We start from the raw sequence: 12,878 nt of genomic DNA on the forward strand, positions 1-12,878 counted from the left end.
AGCTCCCACGGGCCTTTATTTCAGGCATCAAATGCGTTCACCCAACATATCAGAGTTGCACATGTGCCCGCAGCTGAGCCCAGACTGGTCTGTCACTCATCTGAACAAGAAGTACCTTTGCAGAGGTTTATGTTGTGTCCTTATACTGGTGTAGGACCCTTCCGTGGCACGTCGCACAACTCTTCCCAGAACACCCCCCAGACTCTCATCTGATGCCAAAATACAGGAAGGACTGCACACACTTTCTATATTGCTAAGGACAATAGAGCAACCTCTTAGTTTTGCTGAGGTCTGAAATTAGTTTTACTTCCTTGAGAACGTTCAAGCTTGTCACACATGCATATTCTTCTGTTCCTTCTCCTTTTCTGTTCCTTCTGGTTACACTTGCATCGGGATCCTATTCACACTGAAAAGTGCCCCCACTGTATCCAATCGTCTTATATCTTCATCTGGATTATAGCGTTTGTTCCAGAGCTGTTCTTCTTCAGGCTGCACATCATGCCAGCTTGGTACGTTTGATTTGCTGTCAGCCATCTATTTCTTTTTGTTTCTTCAGGCATCTTTGAAGTGGAATGCCTGACAACAGATCATTATACGGGGGGCATGAAACAGAGGTATGCAGTGAGGGCGTGCGGTTTGTCAACAGAGGACAATGAGGTGTATTCCGATCAGAAGACTTATTACATTGCTGCTATAGAGACTGAATGGGACTATTCCCCTAATAGGACATGGGAGGAAGAGAAACATCAGTTCCATGATGAAAGGTAATACTGATCCAGTAAACAAAATGAGAGAAGCGTATCTGAGATTTCCATCTCATCCTTATAACAATGCTGTGAGGAAGATCAGGAAGAGAGGGAGACACGTAGGTCACCTAGCAAGCCTGACAGTAGAGTGGGGGTGTGAATCTTGGTTTCCCATATCCTAGTCTGACACTCTTACTACACCACTACACCACACTGGATAATTACACAGTCAGACTTTCCAGTTTGTCTTTTGTTAGGGACATGTTGAACTTTCAGTGCAAAGGTGTGAATACATATAAATTATGTGGAATGGAATCTGTAGTGGGCAATAGTGGTTGAGGAAGCTGTGTCCCCCAACATCGGAGATGGCTTTACTGCAAAGTGAGGTAAAGCAGGTGCTTCAGACAGCATACTCCCGAGGGAACACCCCAGGACATCATGGGTGGTAAAACTCACTAGTGTGCATTATTACACCAGCCCTTTGATTAACATAAAGTCACATCCATGTTGTGCAGTAATGGGCATGGTTGATCAAAGATCTTTAGCTCTTAACACATTAGTGCATCTTTTCAGAGAGATGCCATTTTAAATCTGCACAGTACTCTCTATATTCCAGATTTCTCCCCCTGAAGTTAGCAAAAATAACAAAGCTGTATAGAGTGCAATCCTAAAATGAGTTACATCCTTTTAAATCCATTGAAGTCAATGGGCTCAGAAGAGGAGAACTCAGTTTAGGATTGCACTGATAGTAAGCCATCTATTTTCTTTCATTCTTGCGTTGGCTTTCCACTGTTCTCCTTATAGTATTTATCGCCCTCTATGATTTGGTAAGTCTGGCAAGAAGAGGGCCTGTGGCTCAGTGGAAGAGCATCTGCTTTGCATGGAGAAGGTGCCAGTTTCAATCCCCAGATCTCCAATTTAAGAAGTGCCCACTGCCAGTGAGGGAAGACATACCTTGATAGACAGAGTGTAGGAGGCAGTTTCAGGTGTTCAACACAGTATATCAGAAAACGCCATCATTCCACTGGTCCCCTAAGCACCCATCCCTACCCATCAATCTGCTAAGCCTGCTGGTCTGTAATATAATAGATAAGGCAGGTTTAGGAAAATGTAGGCTTCTCAAGCAGGAATGAATTCTGCACTGCAGTGTCAGACCAGTGGCTCCTCTCTGACATTATATGTTAGTCTGTGATCAGATCACACACTCCTCCCGCTGCCTTCTCGGCTTTAATCCTGAGTTTGATGCACCTCCACCCCAGTGCCAGGATCCCCCATCATTCCTAGAGGCACAATGTTTATTTCAGGAGTGGCTTGTCACACTACAGAGATGACCTACCCTTAAGCACTGTATTATTACTACACTACCCCTTTTAACTAAGGTGGGAAGAACTGTATGAGACACACAGCAGAAAAACCAACTGTGTCCTCTTAAGGGCCAGCTGACATTAAATGCTTGAAACGTTTTGAAAATTACTCTCACAAGTATTATGCTGTTTTATTCAGCCCAGGGAACCCATTTTTAAACAAAGAAGATAAATTTATTGGGTCAAAATACAAGAAAGTTGTTTATCGAGAATATACTGACAGCACTTTCAGCACACCCAAAGAAAGAAAGGAAGAAGAACAACATCTGGGAATTCTAGGTACTGGTTCTGTGGTCTAAGCATTGGTAAAGCACCAATGTTATAGATACCAGTATTGTAAATACTGGTGTTATCTTGACATGAATTGTATTTTATAGTGTGATGCTCAAAGCAATAGTTGATGCACCTAACTTGGGACTGAAGAGGGCACAAGTGTGTGTAGTGTAGTGATGATTCTGAACATAGTGCCCAAGAGCATCATGGGTCCCACTGATGTAATCCCGGGCAACCATTTTCTTCTGCCTTAAAGCAAAAAGCCAACAATGGCTTCCCTCCACCTCACTCTAGTAGGAAGTGCTTCTATCTGTGGGGAACACACATTCAGAAATAGCTATCTCCATTATGGGAAGATAGTTGGCTTGGAACCTCACAATATATTGTTATTGACCCTGAACCCCATGGCAGCCATTTTATGGTGGTGCCTACTACTTGTTCAGAAAATGTCATTAACACCCACAGGTGCATCATGGTTGGGGGCCTCTGCAAAAGTAATGTCAGCCAGTGAGTCAAAACAGACATTCTTTGCATGCATGGGTGTCCACACAGAACACCAATATGTGCAGGGATGTCTCCATTTATTACAACTATGAGCTCATGTGCATCATATATATAGAAGAGATGGTCATGCACTTGAACCCCTTGGAAGTCCTGGATGAGTGTAAAGTATATGTGGGATTCTTTAATTAGCAGTTGAACTTTATGGGAGCCTGAGATACCTTATTGAGGTGAAGGAAGCAGGCCCTCTTTTCAGGTGAAGCTATGTGTGGATCAGAGATGGAAAGTTTTGGCATGGATGAAGACTATTGTGCAAAACACTGGATTAAATCCAGAAGAAAGTCATCATGTCTACATGGAACTCAAATCAATTAAATTTAAGCATATAGCAAAATGCTTAAACCCGAATATTTTCAATGGTTCTTAAATAAGCTTTGCTTTCCTTTGCACTGATCATGCTTTGTATTGTCATAATCCTATTTCTTGTTGTGCTGTGTATTTAAGGGCATCTTTCCCCTCTCTCTCCAAACAAGGTCCCCTACTTGTTGCACATGTTGGAGATAAAATCAGAATTGTTTTTAAAAATAAGGCCTCTAAGTCTTATTCGGTTCACGCTCATGGAGTGAAAACCGACTCCCCAACTGTAGTGGAAACCTCTCCAGGTAATTGCCTCGCTTTTTGTTTCTTATTTTGTCTTTCCTTTTTTGAAGAGCTGTGGTTTGATAGAAGTTAAAAAAAACCCTTAAAGAAGTAAAATACATTAAAATACTGATCTAGTAGAACTTTGAAATTAATTAACTCCATGCCATCAAATGTTAGCAAAAACAGTGCTGATAGGAAGATGTTTGGTACATCACCAGGGGGACAGAGTCCTTGGAAAGAGAAAGCAGGGAATGATACATGCATGTACTATCATATTGCATGTGGTCAGTGTAAATTTAATCTGGGGTTTATATGCTATCAAGAGCCAAATGAAGCATGAACAGCAGTTCTTACAGATGGCATTATGATCACCGATACTGTTGATCTGTCACTGTAATTGGCATTATAATTTCAGAGACTTGCCATGCTGAACTCATTTCATTTAATATAATCACAGTGAATAGTTGTTCCATTATCTTTTTATAGCATTACTAATTAATCATTGTGTACTATTTATCTGCAAGTCCTAGAAGCTTATTACTAGCATATTTCAATAGCATCAACGGAAAATCTTGTAACTGTTCTGTAGTTTTTCTCCACGTCAGTGGGGGTAGCATGTAAACCGGGACTGGCACAGCCACAATACATGTTAGAGCATAGGGTAATGATTGACATGACCGCAGCTAAGATCTGCCTTTTTAAAATATTATGGCCACTTTTCAAGCAAGCAGCTTTACAGCAGTTTTGCAGTACTGTGGTTCAGGGCTGCTTTCAGGCAGTAGCCGTATGATCACTTTCACCTCAAGGATTCAGGAATCAGATTGGGTCAGAGACGAAACAGAGAAAAATGCCACTCTGTGGATCGCCTTGGATCTCCTCATTTTTTCCCCTTCCTTTCTGGTAAAGCACAGAGATGTCTCAGATTACATTTACCATTCTGACAACACAATAGTTATCATGTGATTAGTTGACTTTCATGATAGATGGCTGTGCCTGCAGTAGTATGGTGATCCTGAATGGGATAATAGCTGCCACATGGATGCAGTAATTTAAAATGATCTGTACATGGGATGGGAACTGTAATTTTATAAATCAGTTTTGGAAGGATGCAAATGCCAAGTTTGAATCAAATATTTATTATTTAAAAATGGGGGGAATTTGGGGGCCATGGGAAATTTCCATGGGGGGAGGAAGATCAGTTCCATGAACTCACTGTGTTCACACATCATATGATATAAGCTTACATGTTGCAAATATTTATTATTTAAAAATGGGGGGAAATATGGGCTTGGATCCAAAGAAGAATGCATAGTACTGATCTTATCTCCTTGTGCTTCCCAATACTAGCACAGAATGGGGTGTGGGGGACTACAGCAAGAAGGGAAATTGAGGAGATGGGATGTCTGCCATTCCCCTTTCTTGTGGTAACCCTCATGCTGCATTCTGAGTAGGGGCTCTCCAACCCCAAAGTTGGGATGGGAGCCACTCTTGGGGGCCATGGGAAATTTCCGTGGGGAGGAGGAAGATCAATTCCATGAACTCACTGTGTTCACACATCATATGATATAAGCTTACAAAGCCCTGACATGGATAGTTCTGTCTTGTCATACCTTGGAAACTAAGTCAGTCAGCCTTGGTTAGTAATTGGATGGGAGATCTCCAGACAAGACCAGGGTTGCTATCTAGAGGCAGGCAATGGCAAACTACCTCTGTTAGTCTCTTACCTTGGAAAACCCAGCAGGGGTCACCGTAAATTAACTACGACTTGACACAGCAGCCTCTACCACCCAAGCTAACAAAACTGAATTTAACAAAAAAACTTTAATCATCAATAGAGCAGAATTAATCTGGATATTTCAGCAGGCCTATAATTGCAAATGCAGAGGAGCCCCATTCATTCAGGGATAATATTTTGAGAATCTTAAGCTTCTGTCTTACAATGCTGGCAATATGGAGAGAAAAGGCCACAATAATTAGGTCATTCTTTGGTGTGTAGGAAACTCATGGAAAATGTAAGTAGTAAAACAGGTGGCACTCTACTTTTGTTTCAACTGCAATGAGTCAGTCATTTACTCTTTCTTGCCCAAGGATTTTTGCTAACGTTAGCTTGTTTCAATTATGAAAGGAGGAAAAACAGCAAAAAAAAAGTCCATGACTTTGACCATATGATTTTCCTAATAACAGTAGATGGGAACAAATTAACCAAAACTTAGAAAATAAACCCAGTCTGATGCATGTTGTGAAAGCATGAATATCTATATCACTCAGGTGAAATGACAGAATACATTTGGAAACTCCCAGTGAGATCTGGTCCTCAGAAAGGGGATTCCCAGTGCATCCCTTGGGTATATTACTCAACTGTGGATAAAGTTAAGGTAAGCTTTTAACGGCAGGGGTTAACTTATGATTCCTTTCTACGAAGCCTTCTTCCAACAAAGGAAGGCATAGGGTCTCTCTAGATGTGAAGGTTTTTACAGCTGGGTCTTGGGTTTCCAAAGCCTTACAGCAGTTAAAAAAATGGCTGTTAAAATAAAGGAGAGCTCAAACACCTCCATGGGGGAAGGAGAGGCTCCTCCCTCTTCCCTCAAGCAGTTTCCCTGTGTCTCAAGAGCCCAGAGGGAGTTTTCTCCTGTTTTTCTGCTCCATGTGCACAGAATACTCTACGTGGAGCAGAAAAAACCTCCCTTCCCTGCTATTTTGACATGGGGAAATGGCTTAGGGGGGAGCCCCTCCCCACACCGTGGAGGTATTTTGGGCCATTTGGGCTCTCTTTTATTTTTTAACAGTTATTCCTCAAAGCGGCTGTGTGGTTGTAGGGAACCCAGACCCAACTCTTTAAAAACCTGCACATCTAGCTTGGCCCTTAGCTTTTCTCCACCAGAGACTTTCATTCTTCAGTCTTTCTTTCATTTCAGTCTTTCTTTTGTGAAGGAAAACTTGGCAGAAGAAAGTCACAGGTCCATGTTAGTGGAAGGGAGCCATAGGATCCAGTCCTCAGTTCTCCTTTGAGAGCACATGCCACCTCTAAACCAGGTTCATATTCATTCCTCACTAGACACAAAAGTGCTGTGGGATTATCTTGGGAACTGTCAGGGACAACTGGGTTGGGATCTTGTGCATCTCAATGTTTCTGGAATGGCTGACCTGGTGGAGGGAAGAATGGGTGTAACAAGTCCCTAAGAGACTGAGAATTTCCACAAAGCATCTAAAATTTGTCTTATACAAGCCAACTTTTGTGTGTAATGGATGTGAATGTAGTACAATTCAGTGCATTAGATTGTTTGAGATGGGCCAATATTTCATCTTATGCACTTGTTAATTATTATTAACTTGTGTTGATTGTATTCTTTGTTCTTGCAGGACCTCTACAGTGGGTTGATAGGGACACTCTTAGTCTGTCACAGGCAATCTTTGCCCATACTTCCACTACAAAAGAGGGTGCAATTTGCTCTTCTTTTTTTGGTGCTTGATGAAAATGAGTCTTGGTACTTGGATGAAAATATCCAAACATACTCGGCCAAGCCAGGAGAAGTGAATAAAGAAGATGAGGAATTTATTGAAAGCAATAAAATGCATGGTATGTTTTGAGAAGAAGTTGACTATTCCCACCAAATCCCCAAATTACTAATTGTGCATCTGTCAGTTGGAAAAATAACAAGCATCTCACAACTGCAACAGTTTAGATGGCTTCTTACCCTCTATGTAAAAGCAAAAATATTCCTATCTGGCATACTTCTTGTAAGCGAAACCTTGGTTCCAGGTAGGTTTGCCATTCATAATTAGAAAGATACGTTTCCCTTCTTTGACAGAAAATGAGCTGAAAACAGTTGTGCAAACATTGTTCCCAAATGTATTGTCGAAGGCTTTCACGGCCGGAGAACGATGGTTGTTGTGGGTTTTCCGGGCTGTATTGCCGTGGTCTTGGCATTGTAGTTCCTGACGTTTCGCCAGCAGCTGTGGCTGGCATCTTCAGAGGTGTAGCACCAAAAGGTGTAGTCTTTTGGTGCTACACCTCTGAAGATGCCAGCCACAGCTGCTGGCGAAACGTCAGGAACTACAATGCCAAGACCACGGCAATACAGCCCGGAAAACCCACAACAACCATTGTTCCCAAATGGCGAGGGAATTAACATAGTGTGCAACAAAATCAACTAGGCCCATCAACAGAGATGATTTGCAGGGCCATATAACAGAGGAAAGATTAGTGACACCTTAGACTTATGGGTGTGGAAGCTTTAATGGACTAGGGGTGTTATCTTAAGTTGAAGGATGCTAATGTACATCTAGAAAAGAAATGGTAAACAGTGTGACCAAAAGGCCATGAAATGCAAGAGTCTGACTATATGCATGAGATAAGCACACTAGGCTGAATCTTATCACTTTGTTCCACTTGCATGAACTGGTGTGTTTCTTCCTTTGGTGCAAGGATCCAGCAAGGTATTTTTCTGCTTGTGGAAGAAACCCATTCATCTGTTACAGTGAACACAAGTACACCCTGCATGTACGTGCATACATCAGTTTTTAAGAAACAACCAAGGTGTGTTCCCTTTACAAATGCAACCAGGGGCCAGTACCTGAATAAATAGGGGGTTTAAATCACATGATGAACTGTATGTGCATTGAACATAACATGAGAATTACTCAGTGTACAAACAAAGAAAAGTAAAATGTATACTGTGCATGGAATGTACTCTGACTGTAACTTGTGAACAGGGTGAGTGCCTCTTCTGTTGGTAAAATGCAGCTCCTTTTGCTGGAGGAATCCACTAGCATAATCTAGTCCCAAAACATTTACAACAGCAATAACTGAACATATTGGAAGCTTCTTGATTCAAAACAGCAAAATTTAGCTATTATTGCTGTTTTGGATGTTCACTGTACTTACCTTATATATAGTTAATAGAGAAATATCACAGATTAGGGAGAAATATCACTGCTTGCATCTTTTTTTTTTAAACAACTGCTTACAATATTTTTCTCTATAGTGGAGTGTTTTGTGTCTGTGTGTGAATGTGTGTGTATGAAAGAGAGATTGAATAAATGGGGTTTTAAGGTGCTATGGGTTAAAAAACAACACTTTAATGGACAAAGTCTGGAAGGGTAGCCATATTGGTCACTGTGTACAATATAAGCTGCATCAAGGCTGATAGACACTGTGGGTTTCTCTTCTCTGTGTGTTCCAGCTGATCTGTTCAACCCCCCTCGAAAGATACAGCTGGGTTTTGCAGCAAAGAGTCCAGGAGCACCTTTAAGACTAACCAACTTTTTTGTAGCATAAGCTTTCGAGAACCACAGTTCTCTTTGTCAGATGCAAGCTGTGGTTCCTGAAAGCTTATGCAACAAAAAAGTTGGTTAGTCTCAAAGGTGCTCCTGGACTCTTTCCTATTTTGCGACTACAGACTAACATGTCTAACTCCTCTGGATCTATGACTCTGGGTTTTGCAGGTGCTGTTTGGAGGGGGTAGGGACAAGAGGGCTGTTACTGCCAGTTTCTTTGCTAGTGGTCGAGCTGGATGAGAAGTCCTCTCACTCGAGCCTGTTTAAGCACAGCCCGCAAGCTCATTCAGATGATTTAGACCAGCAGGATTTTTCTGAATCTGAATGACCACTATAGAAACCTCTAACTTGAAGTAAGGGTGACTTCTGTGCAGATGAAAGGAACTTGGACAAAATTTAATAAAAGCCAATGAATCTGTGAGATGAGCCCTACAGATTCTGGTTGAAAAAAAAAATCAAAGTCCCATAGATTCATACAACACCCTTGCCTTTCTAATTAGATCCAATGGCGTAGTAGTCCCAAAAGAGTGAAAGTAGTGATTGAACCGTGCTCAGACTAAAAGCAACCAGAGTCTGGAAGTTGTAAGAACTGCTGAAAATATCTAATATTTATGGCTGGGGAATGAATTCTCTATCGGTAGGTGCTAATGGGAATAAGGAGCCGATTTAAATTTTTGAAGTAGCTGCTACTGAATATAATTGGGAGGTAGCAGGAGAGAGTGGCAGTTAATTAGAAGTTCTTTTAATAAAACACTAATTTTACTATGACTACAAACACTTCTTTCCTTAGCCATTAACGGACAGCTGTTTGGAAACTTGCATGGCCTTAATATGCACGTTGGAGATAAGGTCAGCTGGTACTTGCTGGGAATGGGCAATGAAGTGGATATGCACACCGCACATTTCCATGGCCACAGCTTTGATTACAAGGTAAATACCAAAGTTCCTGCTCTCTATTTTATAGCCAGGGGAAAGGATACTGTTGCTGCCTCGGGTCAGATGATTAGAGGAAGCTTCCTTGTACTGGCAAGACCCCTGTCCCTGCCCATACTGTCATCTCTGATTAGCGGCAGTTCTTCAGGGGTTTAATCCAGAGGTTTTCCTTGAACAGGCACTCCAGCATTCATTTAAGTGACAATTAGACCTACTTCCTTATAAACATGCAGCAGGTGGCTCTACCCTGAATGTGAGATGCTCCTTCTAAATTGTTGGTTTCCATAAATGAGCATGCTCATTGATCTTTTGTGAATAGTGGAGTAACTTTTGACTCAGTGCTTCTCTTTCAGCCCAGCAGGACCATGTGATTCTACTAAGTACCTTGATATCCTGTTTATTTACAACTTGGCTGGCCTGGAAGTAGGACAGTTGTTGTTCCTCAGTGCCTAAATTGGCAGAGAAGCAATACAGAGTTTGAGAGGAAGAAACATGGTCCTCTACTCCCTTTTCCAAAGTGTTTTGATAGCAACCCTGTTATCACACTCCCTCTACCCTTTTTTCACATCTGAACCGGCAAGAATTAGAAGTGGGATCGGCCTTTTAATATAGATTGAACATAAAATTTAATGAATTATAAACATGAGACAAAAAGTTCATTTACATCTTTTTGTATACTTAAAGCTTTACATAATTACCCAGTCTAGTCCCATTTTGTTGGGCTTTTTTTGTTTCAACTAATTAGTATTTACCCTCTTGAATTATGACTGATATAAGGTGATGTTTTTGTTTTGCCTTAAAGCAAACCGGGACTTACCGGGCAGATGTCTTTGATCTTTTCCCTGGGACATTTCAAACTGTTGAAATGTTGCCAAAGTATCCTGGGTCATGGTTACTGCATTGCCACGTGACTGACCACATCCATGCGGGGATGGAGACTATCTACACCGTGCTCCCAAAAGGTGGTGAGAAATCTCCAGTGGTTGAAAAGAAAATGTTGCATTCCTAGTGGTATCCCTGTTCCACTAAGAAGGGGTATTCATTGATAAAGGCTGGCAACAGCCTGCATGTCTGTGTTTAAGTAGTAGTTACATGATTTATGCCCATACAAACAAGTGGGTACTGTCTCTAACCTCAGATTAGGAGGTCCTAAATATGATGTCTATAGTCCTATGCCAGAGACCAGTTGGTGGAATATAATTTTTCCTCAAATGAATTTCTGATCCAGTGCATTTTAACTCTTGTGTGCTTTAAGACTGCATGATTTCAAATTGGTAAATTGATTATTTTAATCAGTTTTAATTTTTAAAAATTGGATTATGAGCTATGTCCTTATCCAAGGAGATAAGATGGGATAAAAATGTTTTAAATAAATTCATGGTTTCTCCAGCAGCAAGATTTAGAACTCAAAAAAATACCAGAATGTGTACACATTTGAAATTCCAGTAATGTCAATAGGAAACACCTCTCTCTTGCTAAAAATAAGGCAAACTGCTTTTTAGAAGATTTCCAGCAGTCCTCCACCCTTCCCAATACCTGTGCCAACCTCAGAAGGCAGAGTAGATGTAGCATAGGAGAAGCTAACAAACCGTATCTTTAAACTAAAGAGGCCTCAACTGAAGCTATGCATTCTAATCTGTGAATGCATTGTTTGGGAATAATATTTAGGGTTAAGTAAATATATACACTAAGGATTAGGGTGGGAATCAAATGTGAGATAAGGTGCTTGGCAATGGACATAGGGAAGACCTTTTCAACATGCAAGATATTATACAACTGCATATGGTCAGGGAACAACAGGGGGCTTATAGAGCAGCTATGCCTGCCTCTCAGCTGGGCTGCATTCTCACAGAATAGCGGCTTTAATGCCACCAGGCATTTGTCTAGCAGCAGAGCTGAGCATGCATAGGCCTGTGTACCAAACCACACTCAAGCTGATCAGCTGCTTGAATGGTGCTAGCTGTAGTTTGACACTAGCGATAGACTTGCGACGGAACTGCATTTTCAAAGCCTAACTGCACCAACATGGCATCTGAGCTGCTCAAGGCAGACGCCTTTTTAAAAGCCTTTCTTTTGCAACAGGCTCTTTAAGTGAGAAAGATCCACTCAATGCACAAAGTAGCTTCCATCACTCTAGCTTCAGTGGCATCCTGTGCTTGGTAAGTCCATTCCATTCTGCATTGCAGCCATGGCAGTTGCAATTTTAAGATGTTAGTATAAAATATGTAAGTAATGTAGTTTCTGTGTACTTTTATATAAAAGGAGATGGTAGATTTTAACTATTCTTCCAAAAGGAATGAGTTAAGCACAAATAGTGCTGCATTAGGTATTACTGCTTTGGCACAACAGCATCCGTGACCACAAGAGAACGCCACAGCCGAAGGCTCTGTTGCAATAATCAGGAACGATGCAGGTGCATGGTTGCTAGACCTTTCACAATCCAGAAATTGTTGCTTTGCACAGGGATGTCATACGGCTTGATGGTTTTAACATTATTTTGTGAATCAGCTCAGTATTGCTTGCTAACTCAGGATACTAACATGGGTGCCCCACTGCATGCAGCTGTACAATAGGAACCACTTTGGCCTAGCCATAAAAATCAGACTTCATATCATTTCCCACGTGACTAATGTTTCTAAAGCATTTGTCCATCTGTGGTAAATGACTAAAGCAACTGAATATAAACCAAAGTTTTATAATTTTGATATGATGCATGTTTTAATACATTATTCATGACATGTTTATTTGAAATCACATTTGAATTTGAATTTCTCTGTCATTTGCAGATGCTTACCATTTGCTCCCAGGTACTGCTACAATGCAAGTAAGGGTGCCACTATCTCCACTGTAGTTCTCTCAGCACTAAAAAACCTACAAAAACTAAATCCCAACGGCTAGACAGAATAAGCTGCAAAAACATCCCATGCCAAGTGATTAAAAAAAATTTTTTTTTTAAAGTCACTTAACACAAATGGTGCTTCGAAGCCCTGAAAGTATTCAAGAATTGCAACACCTCTAGTGAGCAGTACATTTTAAAATGTTGAAGAATAAATCACATCTGCAGATGCTTCCTTATGTACAGAACAGAGACAGAATAAAATAATCGCATTTGTCACCATTTCAGCAAAAATCTGTGCAATAA

At 41.0% G+C, this 12,878-nt stretch overlaps 1 protein-coding gene across 4 annotated transcripts in view; it reads left to right on the plus strand.

The window, feature by feature from the left end:
• The window catches only part of CP (ceruloplasmin), a 38,797-nt gene extending 25,943 nt beyond the window's left edge, over nucleotides 1-12,854 (plus strand). Inside the window, exons 12-20 of one of the 4 annotated variants that reach the window (XM_054982264.1) lie at nucleotides 557-764; nucleotides 2,250-2,389; nucleotides 3,418-3,546; nucleotides 5,795-5,901; nucleotides 6,887-7,103; nucleotides 9,594-9,733; nucleotides 10,539-10,701; nucleotides 11,819-11,895; nucleotides 12,523-12,854. In XM_054982264.1, the coding sequence (XP_054838239.1) occupies nucleotides 557-764; nucleotides 2,250-2,389; nucleotides 3,418-3,546; nucleotides 5,795-5,901; nucleotides 6,887-7,103; nucleotides 9,594-9,733; nucleotides 10,539-10,701; nucleotides 11,819-11,895; nucleotides 12,523-12,564 (1,223 nt within the window). In that variant the 3' untranslated portion in view covers nucleotides 12,565-12,854. The remainder of the gene's footprint in view (nucleotides 1-556; nucleotides 765-2,249; nucleotides 2,390-3,417; nucleotides 3,547-5,794; nucleotides 5,902-6,886; nucleotides 7,104-9,593; nucleotides 9,734-10,538; nucleotides 10,702-11,818; nucleotides 11,896-12,522) is intronic. The other 3 variants (XM_054982265.1, XM_054982266.1, XM_054982267.1) reach the window with 3 other exon arrangements.
• Nucleotides 12,855-12,878: the final 24 nt, after the last annotated feature.

This window comes from Eublepharis macularius, chromosome 6, assembly GCF_028583425.1.
Source record: "Eublepharis macularius isolate TG4126 chromosome 6, MPM_Emac_v1.0, whole genome shotgun sequence".
Lineage (NCBI taxonomy): Eukaryota > Metazoa > Chordata > Lepidosauria > Squamata > Eublepharidae > Eublepharis > Eublepharis macularius.